The 22,334-nt window shown below is 39.7% G+C and overlaps 2 protein-coding genes across 3 annotated transcripts; one reads left to right on the top strand and one right to left on the bottom strand.

The window, feature by feature from the left end:
- Positions 1-11,202: 11,202 nt before the first annotated feature.
- On the top strand, positions 11,203-16,076 carry LOC137123751 (ubinuclein-1-like). Its single transcript, XM_067497942.1, has 13 exons — positions 11,203-11,558; positions 12,331-12,435; positions 12,559-12,654; positions 12,858-13,001; positions 13,119-13,198; positions 13,335-13,911; positions 14,048-14,118; positions 14,381-14,510; positions 14,619-14,743; positions 14,854-14,964; positions 15,094-15,237; positions 15,312-15,362; positions 15,494-16,076. The coding sequence occupies exons 1-13, from the start codon at positions 11,259-11,261 to the stop codon at positions 16,074-16,076; spliced, it is 2,517 nt and encodes an 838-aa protein (XP_067354043.1). The 5' UTR covers positions 11,203-11,258.
- A 274-nt stretch (positions 16,077-16,350) lies between these two features.
- LOC137123747 (hemicentin-1-like) lies at positions 16,351-21,722 on the bottom strand. Of its 2 annotated transcripts, XM_067497933.1 has the most exons (7): positions 21,519-21,722; positions 19,801-20,011; positions 19,646-19,727; positions 18,833-18,971; positions 18,409-18,738; positions 18,049-18,279; positions 16,351-17,857 (listed from the first exon to the last, which is right to left on the bottom strand). In XM_067497933.1, exons 1-7 carry the CDS (start codon positions 21,571-21,573, stop codon positions 17,778-17,780), a joined length of 1,128 nt encoding a protein of 375 aa, XP_067354034.1. In that variant the 5' UTR covers positions 21,574-21,722; the 3' UTR covers positions 16,351-17,777. The 2 variants fall into 2 exon arrangements, with proteins under 2 accessions (XP_067354034.1, XP_067354035.1); XM_067497934.1 differs by lacking the exon at positions 16,351-17,857 and having other exon boundaries at positions 18,073-18,244.
- Positions 21,723-22,334: the final 612 nt, after the last annotated feature.

Genomic DNA, 22,334 nt, shown 5'->3' with positions numbered 1-22,334 from the left:
TTATAAAAACCCCCTTTCCTCAATCTTAGTGCAACTTTGAAGAGCTTGAGAGGAGCTTTTGATGTCACCCCGTCTCTAGCTCTCTTTTGCTCTCTCTATACCCTTTTTATTTCTCTGCTGCTCTTTCTGATGAGTATTTATTTTCCCGCTGCCATTTTTTTTTTTTTTTTGGACATCAAAATACAATGCCTTCTTGTCATTTGCTTAGAAAAGCCCCCCCCCCCAACACACACACAGACACTTTCCCAGTGGCAGTGTGAGCCAAACACATGCAGTGCTCGATGAAAAGCAGCCCTTGACATGAGGTCCTAAGAGACCGCAGCATTTAAATTTGCTTTTCTTCCTTCCTCCTCCCTTTTTACTGGGCACGAGTGACATTGTCAGATGCTAGCTTTAATTAACTTGATAATAAGATGGGCGCCTCACATACAGGCCATGGTTCGGCTTGCCTTGCCTCCAGCCCCTCTCCCCCTCCCTTATTTCTTTTTGCAGGCAATGCAACCAAACCCGCACTTAAGAAAAACCCAGACAAAAACAAATCATTGTGATCATGAGCTCTCGTGTTTAAGAACTGAGCATGTCTTCAGGACAAATGTATTTTGAAAAAACAAAATGATGTCAGAACTTGTCCTGTGTGCAGTAGCAGGAATCCCCAAACAACGTGATGTGACGCCTGCATGACATCAGGTATTTTGAGTCTGTAATTAGACACACGTTCATGTCATCACTGCACAAAAACATGACACGCAACATCCAGCTGACACCTTCTCTGACCTCCTCTTTTATGCATTTCTTTTTCTGGTTTTCCACAAACCAGTCATTTGGGTGCTGGGCTTGGGACCAGGACAAGCAGCCATCTGTGATCATATACACCTTAGAGGCAAAATGAACTTTTTTTTGATTTCATATTTATGCATATACAAAAGGACAAAAGGAAATGATGACAACAGCGCAGGTGACTCAAATGATGAAGTAATTATTTTGTTTGTGGTGCATCTCTACAGCTGTTGGATGGATTACCATTAAATTGTGCACAAGACATACATGGTTGTCCCAGGACGAGTCTTAAAGAGTTTGCTCATCCCTGGTCTTCTAGTACTAACACATGGTTAAAAAAAGAAACAAAACATAATAGAAAATAAGTCAGACATATTTTCTATTTTGTTTATTTTCTAGGCTTATGACTAAAAGGCTGCAAAGTGAACGGCATTAGCTGCTTTAGCTGTGTGTTTAGTACTAATTAACAAGCATTAAACCTCACAAACATCAGGGTGTTAGCATGGTGTCTTTGCTGAGGGCCTTTGGCTCAACGCAGCCCTCTACCTGTGCAATGTACCTGATCTATTGTGCCACCTATCAGTCGTTAACCACTTATGGCCTGCAGACTAGGCCACAGACAAGTGCTTTGCTCTGGGTAAATTACTTTGCTGTAGATGGCTGTGCAGCACAATCTCTCTCTGCCTACTAAACAGCTAAATCGGACCTGTTCAAGGTGTTAATGTTTGCTCAAAAGCATATAATCTGTGGGCAATGAAGGAGAGTTAACAAGCATTAAAGCCTTTAGCCTTTTTCTTCATCCCCTATTTCAGCTCTCTCTGTCCAGAAATCTTTGCAGCCCCACCGCTAACTTCTAAACCACCACTACATGTATGGACTTTGCACCCAATAGCACATATTGGAAATAGATTCATTTTGATCTTACTAACTATCAATGTCTAAGCAAAGTTAAAATGAGACATGAAGTGGGGAATGCATTTCAGATTCATCCTAGAATAGAATTTTTAATTTTTAAAATAATTTTGGACATGACCTTTGGCAAGGCTGCATATTTATCCGGAAAACGTTCAGCCTGCAAAAGAACAACATACAGCGATTTGTTAACTGTTCATCATTTGCGGTTGCTTGTCCTGTGGGGATGCACAGCACAACAAATGTAGGCCTTTTACCTGCAGTGGCAAGCATGTGGAAACGCCATGCCTAAGCGTTCAGAAGAAATTCCCCGGGAGACCAAGAAACCTCACAGTCCCTCCCCCCCGCCGCCCCACCCCCACCGCAGACATGGCTCATAAAACTGATCACATATGTTACTACACAGAAGAATAAGAAAGAGCCACCTACCTGTCAATGCCTCTCGAGAGGAGGAATCAAGTCATGCTTATTTTTTTAATTAGCAAACTAAGGTGAAGCAGTAGTGAGTTAATTACTCAATTACTGTGTGCAAGTAAATTTTTAACCATCTGCAATGAAGTCAGTCATTATTTAGTTGATTGATTGATAATTAAGAGTCTAATCTAAATTAATTGTTGGGTCTTGGGTTTTTGATCCTGCAGAGCTTTGTGCAGCCTTAAACCAGGAAACTAGATGCAATTCCAATTAAAAGGGAAAGGATTTAATGTACTGATGTTTTTTTTCCCACAAATCTTTTCATGACACATAATAGAAGCTTTGATAATTTAGTGAGGTAGAGAACCCATTTCCAGGCGATTGCATTTTAGCCTCCACTCTCCACGCAATTAGAAACTTTTCCTCCATCTAATTATGAACATAATTGCGCCTCTGACAGAATATTTGGGGGGGAAATGCAAACAGTGATTGATTTTGAAGTTCTTTTCTTTAATGCACCTCATGTTTGACAGATTAAATGTGTGTACATATATTTAAAATGAGTGTAACCAAAGCCAACTTTCCTCTAGAGCGATAATTCCATTTCAATTAAAACTGACTTATCACCTTTTTCTAAAATGTACTTAATATGCCAAAAAATTTCAATGCTTGAAAGAGTCCAAAATGCCATTTTAATTGTTGTCAGCGACTTGGATCTCCCTCTCTCCATCCCTCTCTTTCTTTCTTCTGCCCTCCCCCCTTTTTTCCTTGGCTGTCTTGGCACAAGCCGCACGGAAATAGACCTAATTAACCCCCCTACCCCGCAGGGAAATCCGCTATGCAAATTAACATTTTCAAAATATAGTAATAATATAATTTGAAAAATGGTGACGCCAATTTTTCATGCACTAGCTGGAAGTATTTGCATACACATTTTAGCAGCCCAATCAATTTTTTCCTTTGCATCTCTTGATCATTCGGGGCACGTGCGCGTGCATGTGTGTGAAAGCGAAGGGGTTGGGGCGGGGAGCGTTAAAACAAATGCTCAGATCTGATGGGCACGGAGGAAGAATGGATCAGCCTATTCGGCCACTGGCTGGCTACTGGAGCCCAACAAAACCATCTGCTGGGATAGAAGTGGTGGAGGGGTGGAAGGCAAGAGAGAGCCCTCCCCTCCCTCCCAAAGACCTCAGCTTAAAGCCGCTCTGTAAATGAGGAAAGATGTTTTAATTAGGAAGCAAGTTCATGCAGATCTAATTTAAATCACTTTTAATAAATGACTCAGTCACAGAGACCTGTGCGCACTGAAATTAAAAGTCTGATGCGGAATGAAACAAAGATGTTCTCTTTGACTGCTTCATTTTTTATCTCTTCTCACCTCTGCATGTTCCCATTACTATTCCAATATTGCAACACTGTTGTTCCTATTGCATAATTGTGTCACATGGATTTTAAATATCAAGCCTTCGCACCCAAAACCGTGTATTAATGTAGTGTAAGAGCAAACAAACACATAGGTTCAGGTAGATTACTTGAAGACTGCGTGTTATCCCAGTTATTGTTGATTTCCTCAGAGGGAGTCTGTTAATTCACGCATAATGACTCCTGAAAGAGATGTGTAAATACATCACTAAGAGGTCAGGGGTGGGTCATTATCGGTGCGGCTCTGGCTCTCTTGGTTGAGCAGTTGTCTATGAATCGCAGGATTAGAGGGTCCATCCCCAGTTCCTCCCAGCCACTTGTCGAAGTGTCCTTGGGCAAGAAACTGAATCGCAAGTTTGGCATTTGTCCAATTCCAAGGAATATTAAAGGAGATATGTAAGTTGTAAGTTGCTTTGGATAAAAACATCTGCCCAATAACTAAATGCAAATGCAACGTAAAAGTAAAAACAGAAATTTAATGTATGCTCTTTATTATGACATGCAATAAATTAAGGCATTGCTATTAGAGAATATGAAGTTACGCGTCCTCCTGTAATGCACAACTATTTAGGTTGTTTGTACAAGGTGGAGGAAAAAACCAACATTAACTTATTACTGTGCCGAAACCCGTGGAGGCTGTAGCAAACATAACACAGTTAGCTGGCATTTTGACAAGGGAGACAAAACCAAAACTGAGGCAAAACCAACACCTAACCATGTTTAGAGTTACTGATGTCTGTGTCCCCAGCCTAAACCAAACTGCTATGTCTGCTCGGTTTTAATCCAGGGTGTTTGAGTTTTTAGGGTGAAAAAAAGAACCCAGTGAGAAACAGTTTGCCATTTGTGCGTCATTGTAAGCAACATTATTTACCCATTTGGTTGCCTGGTGCCGAAATGGGTGCGATTTCAACAGCCCCTTTATCAACGTAAAGGTAGAGACACACACAACCTCTACGGGCATTAAGGTTAAAGGACAGGTTGGAAGCTACATATTATATGTTGGGGTTGCCATGTTTTGTTAAGTTGACCTGAGCCCCATTGATATATCTCAGTATTGCCCTCCTTACACTAAATCTATGGGCCAACCTTGCCTGTAGCTCATGTAGATACACCAAAGCCACACCACAGCTCAAAGGAATGATAAAATCAATGGGCCTGAGCTGAGCAGACAATGACACACTGTTTACATATTCATCTAAGATTCACGATAAATCGTTCCACATTTTCTCATAGAAATAGCTTTATTGTTTATAGTCAGTGGCCCCACTGCACCCACGTGGTTTTTGAGGATTTATTTGTGTCCAAGGACATTTGGGCCTCTGCATCTCATAATTACTTAAGAGAAAATGTAGTGTTTTCAAAAGAACCATGACAAAAAGCTTGGTCAAAGTGTCACAACTCCAGAGTTTTAACCAAAAGTTGCACCTGACTGAAGTGTAACAGGCACAGCAATGAGATTCTTGAAGCCTCTCTTTAAGAAAACCGTGCTGCAGGCATCGTCGTGTCTTTCTTTTAAGATGAAACCTGGCTGACCTTCAAGAATGTCTTTAAAATGTTGGTGTTTCACATTTAGTTGCACATCAATTGCATTTGTCAACAGCACAATCCCCAGTCGTTCGTTCACAGCTGAATAACTACAGGTATGCATCTACAATCCCTCTACCATACAGCTATTATGTTATATTACATAGTAAAACATCTAACTGTGGATAATCATGGATGCTGCAATTTTCTTTTTAAGTACTGTGATTGCATAATAACCCGAGGTGGGGGGGGGGGGGCCTGGGGGGATTGAAGAAATGATAATGCACTCAAAGCACCGTCCTAACAGTCATGACAGTGTGCATGCGATGGCACACAGCCAAAATGACGGGATAGTTTATGCAATTGCTGCTCAAAGATATTAGTCAGTGAGAGCAAATAATTTCCCATAAACTGCCAGTCCACGAAGCCACAGCCCGGCGATACTCTCCAGAATATCCCAACCCAACATATGCCTAATTGTTTACCACTGCTTGCTTACATAAATACAAAATGCTGCAGGGGAGGAGGGCAGGAGGGGGGAGGGTTTAGAGTCGGTACACTATAAGACAAAGCTGGAGAATTAATAACAATTTGTGGCAGATAATTACTTATCAATTAAAGCTGTTATCCTGCCTAATTAGGCAGCGTTCATTAAATTCAGCCAATTTAAACCTTAATCAAAGTTAGCGGGGCCTGACAGCAGAGTGTGGATCAGTGGAGGAGCGACGCCCAGTGGACGACAGGGAAAGGATTCCCTCAAGGTGTGTGTGTGTGTGTGTGTGTGTGTGTGTGTGTGCATGTGAATGGGTGTGTGTGTAGTTACAGTTTATTTTATATTCTTCTAAGAATATCAGGCATTGTATGTTATGTACAGTGTATTGTAATTGTTCTGTATTTTTGTAGGTGGCAAATAGGTTTTCACATGAAACCTATTGAAACATGAAATTATTTTATAGAGCAAAAATACTAAAAAATGTTGCTAATTATGGTTTTTACACACGTACAAAAGCAGTGTTACAGAAATTTGAGATACTTTAACTGTCAAAAGTACAGTGGTCATTAAGTAAGAGTTTTTCTTTATTTACTTTTATTGCTATATTAATTAGTAAATAATTAATGGTGGGGTCATTTTACAATAATTTATATATTCTTTGATAAGAATTTGGTATTCTTTGGTGGTAAAAGAAAGTATCTCAAAAGCACAATATTCTACTGTGAATGCTTCATGTTATTCTAATTATTATTATTATTATTATTATTATGACTTCCATTTCTGTACGTTTTTTTGGACTTAACTACTTTAGCATACTTTCAGCGAACACGTTCAAACTTCAAAATGTTCAGCTTTTCAGGACATTATCACTGCTATTCAGATTATTTATATTTTCTATACTTTTCATAACATTCAGCTTTTTTCAATTCAAATAAATACAGAGAACCTTCAGCTTTGTCTTTTTTAGCTTTTTAATATCTTTTACAGTTTTTAAATAACCAGTTAGAGTGGGTGACATCACACACACGCTAACTTCTAGCTTTGTACGTAGGTATTTTTGTGTTCTTTCCGGAAATGTAACTCTCATAGTGACAGGACTTACGGTTCTATCAGTGTTTGGTAAGAAGCAGAGAGAGTGTCGTCTGAAACTTCCATCGGACCCCGTTATAACGGAGGTCCAGAAATTCTCCTCACATCATTTAAAATCACCGCCCTGCCTTCATTTTATTATCTGCAAATAAAGTATATCACTGCGTTTGGTGAAGCCTTCTGCCGCTCACAGTTTATTAAATTATCTTACTCTGACTAATAATTTTCACATTTTGTGATGCAAAGTCTGAGCAGTATATAACCTGTCTTCAGCAAAAGTGAGTGACCCAGCAGATTGAAAGCTGATGTTGCCATGGTAATGGACAGCTGAATCTGGTCATGTGACCAGCCTCAGGGCTGTGTCCAAACAATTTACCACACACACACAAACACAGGAAAAACACTTTCACAATAAAAGCCTCTTTCATACTTTTTTCAAATTGTCTTCATTTAAATGGTAAAATGAGTTTGTGGTGAAGTCAGTGGTTGTGTGGACACACACACACACACACAACCGCATACACAGACATAAAACACACTTTCAAAATAAAAACCTTTTTGATACTTTTTTCAAGTTCAGATCTTTTCAGCTTTGCTTGGGAAATCCTTTCAGGGTTGCCTTGGTAACTGATACACCTGAATCAGGTCGTGATCAGCTGGCACACACACACAGACAGCAAACACACTTTTAAGATAAAAGCGTTTTTGATACTTTTTAAATTTTTAGTATTTAAATAATAAAATTGATTTTTTTTTGGAGCATTCACGGTGCATTTTCTTTTTGCAAATGCTTTTTCTAGTTTTCTCTGATATCTCAAGTAGATGTACCAAGTATAAATAAATAGAGCTGCTCAAATAACTGATCTTAAGTACAATATTTACTTTTGTATTTACTACATCAATAATTAACTATAATTGCCTAAAATTTTAAAAGTCATTAAACTACCATATGATTTCCTCACAGCCTGGGGATTTTTGCAGGGGCAGGCTGGGTTACCAGCAGGTTTTATTTCCAGCCTTGAATACAAATACCTCAAAATTACTTGGCCTAAGTATTGCATATGCCTAAATCTTGTATTCCACTTCCTGTCATGGGGTTATGTTGACCATTATTACTATAATTAGTAATGGCTGTAGTAACGTGCTATAAAATGCTTTACTGAATAAAAAAAAAAAAAAACATTATTCCACAAAGTAAAAACAAAACTAAAGGTGTTGCACTGAAATGTTTACTAAGGTAAAAGTTTAAAATATTATTAGTAGACTTAACATTTACAAATATTAATAATATGCCTCATATTGTGCAGATTAGATTGAGTATTATTGCGCCAGTAAACAATTTTTTTAAGGGATTTTACTATATATATAGATGAACGCTGCATCTTGTTTAAAGTGTAAAAAATAATCGCAGAAGTACTGTGTACATCAAATGAATGTAAAAAGCATGTGCATCTGGAATAAATTGCAGTAGATGTATATAGTTGTAGTAAGTGGACATAAGTAAAGTAGGTACTGGTCAAATGTGTTTGCTACTCAAGTAGGCTACTTAGTTATTTGCTAACAATAATGATTATAACTACTTTTCTATTTAAAAGGATGAAAAAACTACACTCAGGAACACAATGACTCTGTGTTTAATGCCCCCCCCCACCCCCTTCACACTCTGGCCTGTCAGCTCTGATATTAAAGCTTTCACTTCCAAGAACTGTTGTGGCCAATTGACAACAAAGCACAAGCTTCTCAGGGTGCCTCGGCACGAGGAACGAGTTAATTAATATTGGCTCTTGTTTGGTCTAGTTAATGAATGGGTGAATTATGCACCTCTGGGACACCGCCTCCCCAATCAGTTTAAATTATCCCCCACACCCCGCTTTCAACATTGTCCTCCAATTTCCCCACTCTGATCTTGCACTGATGGGGTCCCTGTCACCCAGACCACCACACACACACACACACACACACAGACTGAGGCTATCCCTGCCGGCTCCATCTGTCTGCCTTTGTCCTGCTGCTGTGTATTTTAGTTCATTGTCACCAGCACATTTACTCACGCATTTCCTAAAAAAATAAACTCTCCTGTTCAACCTCGCATTGTCAGCACAGGGTGGCAAATAACTTCCATTCCATTAACTCGTTTGTGAGAGGATGCTAGTCAAACAAAGCTTGGCCACAATCTGATCCCTTTCTCTGTCTCTCTCTCACACACACACACACACACACACACACAAACGTGCACTCTATTCTGTTGGTCAGAGGGAAAAATATCCATATTATTTGCATTAAAAGCTTTGCACCGTGAAATTCATTTCTAATTACAAAGTGGGCTACTGTGTGTGTTATGCAGATGAGGGACATGTGTGTGGAGTGAATCACACTCAGACTGGTTATTTTGTGATATGCTAACATGGAATGCATGGTGACAGATTGCAATTATCCTGCTACTGTAATTGTCAAAGTCAATTCACTGCAAATCAAGTGCAGGCTGCATGAAAGCGGCCATGAATTTACACGACTGTCTAGATATGATTGTCTTTTTGACCCTCTAAATAAACTGCGCTTTAACAAACTGTTCTTAAATCTTCGCCTTTAAAGTAGTAGCGACCTGACATGATGAGACATATGCAATTTGGAAGTGTGGCTTGTCCTTGACTTGAAGGTTTGTTTATCTATCTGTTTTGTATTTTGCAATTTGAGCTATTAACTCAACATAAGTTAGTCAATTGTTGTGACGCCTGATAAAGTTTTTAGTCTAGTATGCAAAAATCGCTACGATTAGGCTGCAACTAGCTGAAAATGTCCATAAAGCTGTTAAAAGCTGGTTGTGAGTTAATGACCTGCAATTGAAACTAAAATTGTAATAGTTTCTGAATATATATCTCTTTTTCACTGTCAGGCAGAATATGGGCCCACTGTGAGAGTCAGCTAAATGTGTGTGGTGGGTCAAGTCTATTCATATTGGACCCTAGGCTCTGCTCATCCAAATGTATCTAGCGCCCCCATGTGGATATAAATGCACAGTGCAATGTCAATTTGTGCCAGTAGCTGCTGAAATCTTGGAAAATACTGGATTATGACGAAAGAAGCAAATTTAATTTTTATGTCAAGCACAGATACATGTTGCCTAGAGTATATTTTTTTTTCTTTTGGTATTGTAATTATATTTAAGATGTTAAAAAACATGCATTAAAACTGTTTAGTAACTGAAGCTTTTATAAGTTTGTGGTTTGCTTCCATCTTCACTACACTACCAGAAATAACCCAAATGCCTATGACAACTATTTTATATGCAAAAATCCAGGAAGAATTTAAAAATAAAAATTCAGCATACTACAACAATTTGAGGTTGTGTATTAAGTGCAGTGGTTACTAATTTTTTTGAATGCATTCAGATACTGTTTAAAGAAACAGTTCATCGTGGTCGTTGTAAGTCAGGAAATAGAACCTCGAGTTGGTCCTTGTGGTCAGGACAGCATTACTTTTATCAGCTACTGTCCTTGTGAATACATAAATGTAAAGCAGTGCTTTGAGTACCAATAAGGCAGATAAGCACTATATAAGTGCAGACTTATATAGTAATGATAAAATAGTAATAGTAACTTATATAGTACAGACATTTACTTTGAAAAATCTTATTCTTTTCCAGGCAAAGAATTAGTTACACGAGAAGATCAGTGGTAGAAAGTAACAAAGAACATAACAATTTTAAAGGGTTTGCACTTCATTTTTTGAACGCTAGTTTTTTCTTCTACCCTTACATTTAAGGTAGACAACAAATTTTACAATTCTTATTTGATCAGAATTACATTTTTAATTTAATTAATAATGAATCTAATGTAACTAATATTAATTACTAATTGAATTGTAGCTAACCACTACACATATCCATTGACAGCTGGAATAGGCCCCTTTTGCTGTTTTTCATATTACAAAATAAGGGCTTTTGCAGCCAAGTATTTTCAGATTTAGTCTTATTTATTGAAGTAGCTAAATATTCCTAACACTCTAATAAGTTACATATTTTAACCATGGAGAAGATCCATAGCACTCTACTATCTGTAGCTTATAGCTTACATACGTCTACCACGGCCCGTTAGCTTAGCTTAGAGTTGTTGCCAGTCGCTAGACGTGTGCACATAAACGGCCATGTCTCATTTTAACTGTAAAATTAATAAAGTTTAGATGTGCAGATTTTCATTATTGTTCCTTGGGCTACCTGGCTCCCGAGTTGCGAATTTTAGGCTAAACTGACGGTTCCCGGTGGTCGCTGTGTCTTGAGGGGCTGTGTAGATTGAGAAATGTATGCATAGGCGTGGCGATGATGTCATCAATGACATCACATAACCGCCTTTGAAGTGTTTGCCCTTGAAGTTTGTCGGACACGAGTAAGTCCGCGTTAACATTATTCTAAGCGTGTTCTACCGCATCCTTTCACATTTAAAATACGTGATTTATATTATCGTGTGTGTGTTCATGAATTTAGAAAAGTCCAGCTTATGTTTTGAAATCAAAGAGAAATGTGTGGCCATATTTTAAGGCTAGCCACTGTGTTTTTTTGGAGGGGGGGGGGGGTCAGTGCGGAGTGACGCAGCTCTGAGTGACGGCGCACACCTGCATCCACTTCTGCTTGATGAAAGCCTTCAAGCTGGGTTCAGACCAAGCCGCGGACCGAACCTGTGTTTGTGCTGAGCTGTCTGTTGTGATGGCAGAACCTCGGAGAGTCCAGTTGACCCCTCTGTCGTCCGACTTGCATCCATCCACTGAAAAGCAATCAACCGTCCAAAAACTTTCGCCAGGGGTTTTTCAGGTGAACGACCACTGCTCAGACGCACCTGCTGAGAGCGACACAGTCCGACTGGTTCTCGCATTGTTTGAGCCCGATGAGCGGAGCTTTCCGGAGTTCAGCTACAATGAGCTGATTGACAACAAGGTGGGTTTGATGATTTTAGTCTGATGTCTGGTGAGGAAGTGCAGTTAATTTAGTTAAAAGTAAGCTGAAAATCAATATTATTTTTCATTAGTGTTTTAAAGATGCAAAGCGATTTCCTGATTATATTTACAGTACTGCCTTTAGTTGTATGCACTTCACATCAATATCATGCCTGAGTCGGTAAAGGCAGTCGTCCGCAGACCACAGGGTCAGTGGTTCGATCCCCGTACCCGGCTATAAGTCGAAGTGTCTGTGCGCAAGACCCTGAACCCCTAACCGCCCATTCACTTTGCAGTGCTGGTCTAAGCCCGGTAGAAATTGCCGAATCAACATGCGGATAATGATCCACTGTGGCGACCCTGAACTCAGGGGATAAGCAGAGATGTCCAAAAAAATAAAAATAAAATGGAGAATTCATGCCTCATTATAATAAATTAATCCTTTGAACAGGAATCTTTAGGTCAAACTCTGGCTGACTTTGCCAATTTTATTTACCTGACATTTTCCTAAGTCAAGTTATTAAAGAGTCATCTTTGTTGTTTTTGCCATTGTGTTGATGTGCTGCACTGCTGTATGTTGCCTAAACTGTTTAGGTTTTCTCTTCAAACTGTTTTTAAGTTAAACGCACGGTTTTACTAATAGTTCTCTCATTGTTTTCAAGAATTAGGTTTAGAGACATCATTTTACAAGCATGTTTCAGAAGACAGAACAGGACGTCCTGCCTGGTATGTTTCTGTAAAACGAGTGGCCGATATGAGACTTTATTTTATAGATCAACCACACAAGAGATCAAGCCCCACCAAGCAGATTTGACGAAGAAAAAAAAAGGGAGAATGATGAGCTTGCTGCAATTGCAAGGAAGCTGGAGGGGAGACATGTAATTAGCCTTTTACAAACCTTGATCACTTGTTTTATTTTATATTGTACAATATCTCAGAATAAAACGTTTAGCAAAGTAGAACTGTATACAAAAGGAAAATAGTGTATCCTCTTGTTTTAGGGTGGCAAACCTAAGAAAAAGGACCGTATTCAGGACTTGATAGACATTGGATATGGTTATGATGATGAGGATTCTTTCATCGACAACTCTGAAGCTGTGAGTCAGTGTTGACTGTATTTGAATTTTCTCACTTGTTCTAAACTATAAGCAATAATTTATTCATATACAATATTTAAGAATTTATTTTGACAAAATAAATTCCAGACTAGAATTTCCGCTTAGTCATGTGTCCACTCCTTTTTATCTTTGCCTAATTGATTGAAATCTGTCGTAATGTTGCTTCTGGCTGCTCCCGGTAGTACGACGAGTTTGTGCCAGCATCCATCACGACCAAATTTGGTGGCTTTTACGTGAATTCAGGGGTGCTGCAGTTCCGCCAGGCTTCTGAAGCTGAGACAGAGACGGAGGACTTTACAACAGAGAAAACGCACAAGCGATCAAAGGTAAGTGTAGCATTATCTGGAGCATCCTAAATGGGTATTTTCATAATTTATACCGATATGGCTCACGTTTAATGAACCCTGGTTATTCTAATAACACATTCTACCATAAATTTTTAGAAACGTAAATTCAATGACGAAAAGAAAAAGAGGTGCAGAGTAAATGAAGAGATGAAAAACGATGTGGATTCTAAGTTGACGTGAGTCTGACCATGTGCTTCTTTTGTTGTCTGTTTTTTTTTTTTTAGTTTAACCTTGAGAGTTGTATCTTTAGCATTGTCCTTGCCTTAATTTGACTTTACAAATTGATGCACTCACAACTGTTTGATCTTGCAGCACTGCATCTGAAGTTGGACCAAAAGATGAACTGAAGAAGAAAAAGAAGAAAAGGACTCTTGGCACCTTAAGTGTCACCAGCATGCTGAAAAAGTTTCAAAGAGAGAAAGAGAAGGAACGCCAGAAAATGGAGAAAGCAAGTCAAAAGGCTGCTGTGTTACTACCCACAATCCCTCTGTGCCCAGCAGACGCAGCTGGCGGTGGAGGCTCAGGGTTGAGCGACCCGCTCCTCAATTTAATCGGATCTACAAATGACCACGCCCTTATTCAAGCTGCAAGCACAGTGGATTTTGATATTGACTTAGACTCTTTATTAGATGCTAGTGACGAGGCTTTGTTGCCAAAACCACATCTTCAATCGAGCACAGATGCACTTTTCCTACCAACAAATGATCAGAACCCGCTAAAGCTCTCTGCCAAAGCCCCAACACAAAACGCAAAGAATAATTTACAGATTTCTATGACTCATCCAGAGCAAAACAATCTCCTGTCAGAAGCCACCTCAACTCAGCAGTGTGTCCTTGTGCCAGAGGGACTTTCCCCAGGTTTGGAGGGGAGCGTTAGAAAACTCATGGCGGTGAGGTTGTTGTCATTTTCATATGCCGAAGTGAAGACGTGCACATGTGATAACAGATTTATTACCTGTGAATTGTGTGCGAGTAAATGGGCCTTGTACAGGATGGATGCGAAGGTCACATACATCTTGTTTTCAGGCTGCCAAGACCTTAGAGGGAGAGTCAAAACTCAAGTTCTTCACTCTAGAAATCAACTCCATACTGCTAGAGTGAGTTACCCAACTCAAACGGTGCAAAGTGACATTGTTTTTAAAGATATGTTAGATTGCATGCAAACACTGGAATTTAACTCCACGTGGTGTGTGTTCTCTTAACAGAATAAGTATTTCTGCCCTAACCTCTTCTTTGCTATTGTCAAACATAAATCTGATCATATCTATTCTATTTAACAGTGATCTTTCTGGCTTAACTGTGCATAGTAACCTTACAAATGGTTTAAATCATCTAGTTTGCCTCTGTTTCTTGACCCAGTATTGAGTTGCAGTGTCGGGAACAGGGTGGGCAGGTGCGCTCCAAGGTGTACACGCACCTGTCGTCTTTCTTGCCGTGCAGCAGAGACACGCTGCTCAAACGTGTAAAGAAACTGCTGCTTGCGCACATAGTGAGTGCGCTTAATGTTTGAGTTGTGTTTTTTTTTTATTAAGCCATTATGGGTTGTTCAAACTTCATATTTGCATGTCCCTCACTTCTGGAATCTGACCTTAACAAGGAGGAACCCCCAAATTTAGAAGACTCCATGCAGAAACTCAAGGAGGCCATCGGCAGAGCTATGCCAGAACAGATTGCATGTTACCATGAAAACTGCCAAGCATATGAACAAGTCAAGGCTTCAAGGTAAGTTCTTTAATATACAACATAGTCATGGTGGTGAGTGAGGAGGAGACACACAATCTATTATGTACTAATATGATTGTATATTTTTGACTTCCCTATGTCCATGACAGGGCAATGGAGGAGGGGAAAGAGAGCAATGCTGTCACGGGGGACAACGTGGAGGAGAAAGTCGGGAGGAGAGGAGGTCCTAAAAAGTTGTTTAAATGGAATGAGGAGATCAGGTCTGATAAGACACATCAGTCTTTGTTTGGGGTTTTTTTTTTCATTCCTAATTATAGCAAATTATGTGGGAGCAGAAACAATGGGAACCATTTGGTTGAGTAATTTGACCTTTTCTCCCTCTCATTCAGGGAATGCCTGTGCAATGTATTAAGGCCAAAAATGGAAAGATGTACAAAAGAAAGAAAAGGTGTCCAAGAGATGGAGGATTACCTCAAGACGGTGCTTGATAATGAGGTCAAACCGCTTTGGCCAAAAGGATGGATGCAATCTAGGTACCGTTTGGTCCTTTGTTGCACTTTCAATCAAAAAAGTTGACATTGACCTTTTTTTTTTTTTTTTTTTAAAGAGTGCTTATAAGGGAGACCAGGAAATTATTAGGCATCTTCACTTCATTGTCGTAAGTAATAATAAATACAAGTCTGTTTCCTTAATGGCATTAATTTGTTGAAACTTTTAAGGGTTTAAAATGTTGTTATTCATGTCCAAGATGTTGACAAGATTATCAATAAATCTAATGTGTGTGTTCAGAGTAAAGACCAGATCTGATAAGAAGCAATCCTCCATCAGTGGTGTTTCCACAGTGTCAGATGTGGTCCAGGGAACTCCACCATTAAAATCAGAAACCTCTGAAGATAAAGATGTCTTCATTGTAGGCTCAGATATCTCCAAATCATTTGGTTCCGCAAGTAAGGAAGGCGCTGCTTTGAAAAGAGAGGAGTTTAAAGAAGGAGGGGATCCTGTTTCCTTTGCATCTGCAGAGTTGGCAAAACCCCCGGTCATTGCCACATCTGCTCCCCCTCATTCACTTCTGGATCTCCTTGCTGACCAAGCGCTTGCTCAGGAGCAACCTTTCAGTGTTTCCCAGGAGCTCCTAGCAGCAGCTGTTGCCAAATACAAACGTTCAGTTCAGCACTGGCGCTTTGGGTTGGACACCAAAAGTCCTCCTTTTCCTCCCCCGCCCCCTCATTCCAGCCCAGTTGCTTTCCCAGTGAGGGGGGCTTGTCAGATGGTCTTGGCCCAGCTACCACAGGGTGGAGAGTTTGCCAGGAATATGGATGCAGGCTATGTGCAGACAATTTCTGATGATGATGATGACATTGCCATACAGTGATGGTTCTCAGTGGACATTTACAACCAGTGAGTCTTATTTGGTTTCTTTTTGTTGTTAAAATATTGGTTATCTTACAATCTAAGAGTTTAAAGGGGCACTCTAGTGGAGGCTCTACAGTCCTACATACCCCATAATAGAAAATGTTTTGTTGGTCCAAAATCCCAGGTTGGCAAATGAAAACCTTAAGATGCATAAGCTTAACTCGTGGATTTGCTTTCTGCTTATGATGATGATCAAGATGTTGACGACTGCTCAGGAATAAGCTAAAAGCTCATTGTTGACCTTGGAAATAATGTATAGATTTTTATTTAAAAAAAATATCCAAGACAATGCAGAGATGGCTCTGATGGCCACACTAGGGATATTTCTTACAACTGACATTCACACAGTTTTTAGGTAATTCAACTTATCTGAGTGAAATTAATATCAGACCTCGGTTTTAATGACATAAATGCAACAGAAGTACATGTGTGGCTGAATAACATGAGGTATACCACAAAATATGCTCTATTGCTCTGTTTAATAATCAGTTTGTTGAATAATTTACTTTTCATACTTTTATTTCTATCTATCGAAATGTCTCATTTGCATTTGCTGACCTTGTGCTTTTCCTACAACAATCAGTTTAATATTGTATAGATGAGAAGGAAGCTTTGAGTAACTATATGGTAATGTGCTAAATGTTTCAATTTTTTATTTTTTCTCTTGCGTCTTCTAGATGGAAGCGGTATTCTTGGAGCTGGACTAGACATCTGAAACAGGATTCTAACAGGCCACTCAAGCAAAACTTAATCTACCATTAAACTGATTACAGCCACAAGCTCTGAGGTGAAGATGTTTGGCCATGCACTGTTTGTCATTTTTAACTTTATTGAATATACTGCATGTCCTCTAAGATATGAGGTATGTAATGGAAACTGGGCAGGAAGAACCGGTGTTTTTGAAACATGGAGGGCGAAATGGCACCTTAACCAATTTAGTTAAGTGACATCCCACATCCACAAAGCTACTTGGGTAATTTAAGACAGTAACTCTTTATGTGATTTTGAAAAAGGTTGTTAAAATTTTGAATTAATTTAAATAAAAAAATAAAAAATAAACTACATGTTCTAAACCCATTTTGCAATTAACAGCAACATCAACAGTTTGGAAGTAGCGTATGTCAGTTTGTGAAGCTGTACTTTTTGTTACTTCATTACAAGAAACCTAGTACTAAAGATGTGAGCGACGCACTGATGGGTTTTTAATGTTTCTCAGACATGAAGACACGGATAAAAAAAAAAAGCTAAATTGGTTTCTGCATTCAAAAACCTTCCTGTAGTTTCCTTTAGTCCCTGGAATCTTCTAATGGTAAACTTTCACTATTAACAGTCTAATAGTAATGAGCGTGGACAACATGACTTACTAAAGAATATTGAACATGTTTATAGAAGAACGAAACTTAGAAACTTAGTTAGGATTAAAAAAAGGTTTAGAAGAAACCATACCACTGTTACAGACTTGTGCCAAAAGGATGTTTGCTCTTAAATTGTAGAAGAGTGAAGCAGCTTTTCCTCCAGATTGTAGTACACAAACACTGAAGTTTAAACACTGTACCTGGGCAGAAGCTCAGATGTTTATCTGCTTCAAAAGAGACTTGAGTGTTGAAATTTTCTTACAAAACAGCAATGAAAGACATATCACAGATCAAGTTGTTGGTGTTTACGAGTTTTCCAGCCAGAGAATCCCCTGAATAAGCAGGACAGCCGGGACAAAATGTCTATTACAGTTGTTTGCAGTTCCTAGGAAGAGGCAAATTATTCCAATGAGATGACTTTATGCTGCTTCTTCATTTATTTCAATATTACAGAACAAATGGGTATTTCTAAGAAACACTCAAGTTGTAAATGTCTGGTTTGCAGGTTTCAGGCTTGCCTACATTTCCTATTACTCAGAATTCAGTGATTAAATGCAACGTTCATCTTAAACCTACCACTGACAGGAAGAACCTCCACCTCCACTGTGAAGTTTCTCTGTTTAAGAGGTCCTTTTGCCCAGACGGAATATCTTCCAGTATCCTGTCTGCTCAAGTGACTGGGCAGGGCAACCACCTTCCCATCCCTAAACCAGATGACTGCTGGTTGAGGGTTTCCTCTCACTTCACAGCTGAGATGGCCTCCCTCTGTCACCTGTAGTTTTGTAGAGCAAGTGAGCTCTGGGCCAACTGAGGAAGAAACATCACAAATGGGGATGGAACAGATGTGTTCTACACTAGGAAAGAAGTGGATTGAGAAAAGAGAGGGAAAGAAAAGGGTGGTGGGGTGTCGCTAAAGCTTTTAACAGTTTTACTTACAGTGGATTGAAGCAGTGACTTTTTGCGATTTCACCACTGGAGGGTGCTGTGGTCCCTCAGGTCCTAGTTCTAATTTGGCTTCACACCAGTACTGAAGTGTATCATCGTCTTTACTGGGGGTGATGTCCAGACTAAAGATCTCAGTCACTGGTTCTTTTGTTGTGGTATTTGACCGTAGTTGACCAAGTATTGTTTGTTCTCTGTAGAAAGTCACAATGAGGTTTTCAGCAGGAGCCACGCCATGAACAGCACACTGCAGTGTGTACTGATGTCCCTCCAACATTGGGCCAGTGTGATTGCCTAAGCTAAGCAACACACGGTCTGGAGGCTCTGTGGAGACAGATTGACGTAAACCAGAGATTTAAAAAAAAAAAAAAAAAGCTTTATATAGGTTTTACTATATTGGAAAGACATGATTACTCACTGTACACTACCACAGAAAGGTTACGTTGGCATTGCCCTGTCGTCTCAAGTAGTGAAAAGCATACAGCCTTGATGTTCCATTCAGTCGTCTTGTTCACACTCCAGACCAGAAAATGTTCATAAGTGTACCCAGGGTTCCCCTAGGAATGTGCAAATTCAAAAATCACAAAGCTAGTGAAATTAAAGTTATTTGGGGACGACAATAGATGGTGTTCCACAAGTCCCCAATTGTAGAAAAGAAGTGTGGTTTGAAATGTAAATTAAAAGACAACGCAATGATTTACAAATCATTGGAAACTTATTTCTGAAAATGTGAGTTTGATACCTTGAGAATAACATTTGTCAATGTAAAATTGCAAAGATTTCAGGGCTTTCTTTATTAAAACACCACTAAAGTATTCTGAACAATCCATGTGAGCAAAGCGATGGGCCACTGTTAAATGGCTTCCTCAGGCAAAACTGAAAAAAAAAAAAAAAAAAAAAAAAAGATTCTCTAGTAAAAATCACTGCAAGGGCTCAGGTACATCTGAAAACTGCTGTTTGTTGCTGCATCCATGAATGCAACTTAAATCTCCACAGTGCAGAAACAATGCACTTTGATGAAGTGGAAAAGTATTTCGTTGTCTAATGATCTCAAATTTGAAGTACTTTTAGGAAACGATGAAAGCTTCATCCTCCATCGTCAGGAGGAGCGAGACCATGTGACCTTTAATCAATGTGCAATTAAAGAGGCAGCACGTGTGATTGTATGGGGGTTCAGTAATGCACATGATGTGACATGACATTTGATAAGAGAATGAAACATGTCCCCTACCAGAGAGACTTCCCAACCTAGCATTGCAAACCCCTGCACAGTCACAGTTAACATGCAGTTAACTCTGACTGGATCTTCAAACCTATGACGAGATAATTTACAGTTAGTCATGACAAATAGAAATACACTTAAATATTCAGTTATTACTTCCATACCTGACCACCAGCCTGGAGGGTGATATCACCAGAGGGCACTGGTCACTTGTTCCGGACTCTCCAGAGTTGCTGGTGAACGGAGGGCTGGGGTTTAGGGTATCGAGTGAAGAAAAAGGCAGAGATGGGAGGATTGTTGAAGAGGGTGTGGGAGGTGAAATTTGCAATGGAAGAGGTGGAGCAGGTGTGTAGCTGGGAAAAGGGGACGTGTTAACTGAGGTCACAGGAGCAGTCGGCGTGAGAAAGGAAAGAAAACACCCAGTCACTTAAATATGTATGAATAAATACGTCTACATATGTACTGTTTGTAGCTTTGAGTCGTCTTATCTGTACAAGCTTCTTTCTAAAGTAAAACATTAAGGTCAACAGGATGTAGAGAATCTGACCCCATATGAAATTTGTCCAGCTAAGCAAAGTGTCACAACTGTGTGGTGGTTAAATGTATTTCCTTACACTGTACATCATGCCTTTTTCTTAGTATTAGCATTTGCGTGAACTTAGGAGTCATTTCCCTCTGTCTTAACATAACACAGGCAGGGGTCAATTGAGTTTTGCCATTTCATGAAATAATGCTGTTTTTAGCTGATCTATTGTCAACCATTGTTTGGTACCACAGTGCATACACCCAGTGTGTTCCTCTGAGGAAGGAAGGACACCCTGCCCAAGTCATAAGAACTTGCTCTTCTTTTCTGTGACCATTGTTTCACTTAATCCTGGGGTTCTCCTGCCTACCAGATGATCTCACCCACAGTAGCTCACTGGTGTGTGTGTGTGTGGGGGGGGGGGTGGTGGGGTGTGTGTGTGTGTGTGTGTGTTGGAAGCTGTCAGGATATATGGTTATGTTTTCCAAGATATCAACCGACTTATGTCTCTTGGGTTTCGTCTGTTAGTTGATGATCAAACAGTCATAATTGAATGACTTCATTAAAACTGTTACTGAAATGTAAAAGTACTCCACTACAATAAAAAAGAACGATTATAATTTCTTAAATTTCTTAAATATACTTAAATGATCCATATTGTAATGATCCTTATGAAGCATAGTTGCTTTCGGAAGATAATATTTGTATATGTTAGGGGTTAGTTTTTGATTATTACTGTTGCAGCATAGAAAAATTTCAAATATAACCACGCTTTAATTTTATTACATGATCTTTGACTTTTTTGTACCTTCAGCAGACAAATAAGCATAGTTAAGTACAGTATTGCCCCCTGAAATGTAATAGAGTTGAGATTACATGGCATTAATGCCAGCTGTTCCCCGTGAGGATTATAAGATAAATTACAACTTGCGAGATGATGCATAAAGTGAATAAAAACAAATGAAAATTTTACCGCCCCTCAATGATACATTTTCGTATTTTTCTCTCGCGAGATTCAGATTAACAAATTACAAATTTGCCGGAGAGGGATTCACAAACCTTATCACATAGGACACCCTCTGTTGACAGACCCTAAATCCCTGCTCTTTTTAATCTATGCTTTTGTGTGTGTGTAAAAACTGGAGAAAAACACCTGACTGACCATCACGACCTGTGACGAGGACCTGTTCTATACACCCCACAATACAGAAGTTTCTGTGATACCTCGCAAGCCCAGACAACTTCATTTAATAAAACAAGACTAAATCATCTGATTGTTTCCACCTAGAACTGTAGCATTTTTTAAAAAAATGTTCTCACACCCTGCCAATGCGCTTACGTGGCTGTCATTTCACTTACCGCAGTCGAACAGATGAAACAGCAGAGGTATGACTGACCATCCAGGGGCAAACATCTTCAGCTGCTGATAGGTCTCTTTCTAACAAACGTAGCTCACTGTGTGATTCTGGCTATGAAAACGGGCCGAGACTTCTGAGAAAAAGGCTGTTTACGCTGAGTTTTTATGAGAGTGTGGGTGTGAGTCCATGTGTTTCTTTGGGGGGCGGGGGGCGTATGCTTGTCTGAAGCCGATGATCAGGCAATTAATTTGCTTTGGCCTCTGGAAGCCACTGTGGGCGTTCTCTGTTGGTATATCAAGACAGGAAGGAAGGGAGGACCAAGAATAATGCAGTAGTGTGCAATACAGAGGGCAAGGATGGGTGTGTGTGTGTAGGTGTTTGAGGGAGCACCTTTTCAGAATTTCAGTGACTATTGTATGTGCCATCACAGAGCAGACATTATGGTCCACAGTATACTGTTGAAATGTTTTTCACTTCCCCATCATGTCAGTAAAACTGTTTCTTTCCGGACAAAAACGATGCCTCACCGTATTTGGAAAATATCACAAATCCCTGGGCAGTACGGTGGTGGTGCCTCACAGAAAGCTAGAAAGTCTCAGGTTCAAATCTACCTGCCGGCTGTGGCATTTCTGTGTGAGGTCTGCATGTCCCCCCTGTCGTATGTGAAAGACAGGTTTGCCACAGTTTTCGTATGTTCTGTCTCGTCATGAAAACCTAAACGGATTCCAATCGTGTTGAGGTCGGGTTGTTTGGAAGCCAAGACACCTTATGCAGGATGCCTCGTGCCATTTCGGTCTTAAAGTAACCTGCATTTCTA

Source organism: Channa argus, chromosome 3 (genome assembly GCF_033026475.1).
Source record: "Channa argus isolate prfri chromosome 3, Channa argus male v1.0, whole genome shotgun sequence".
Lineage (NCBI taxonomy): Eukaryota > Metazoa > Chordata > Actinopteri > Anabantiformes > Channidae > Channa > Channa argus.
Note: the sequence above shows the minus strand (reverse complement) of the source record. Positions and strands in the feature narration are given on the sequence as shown.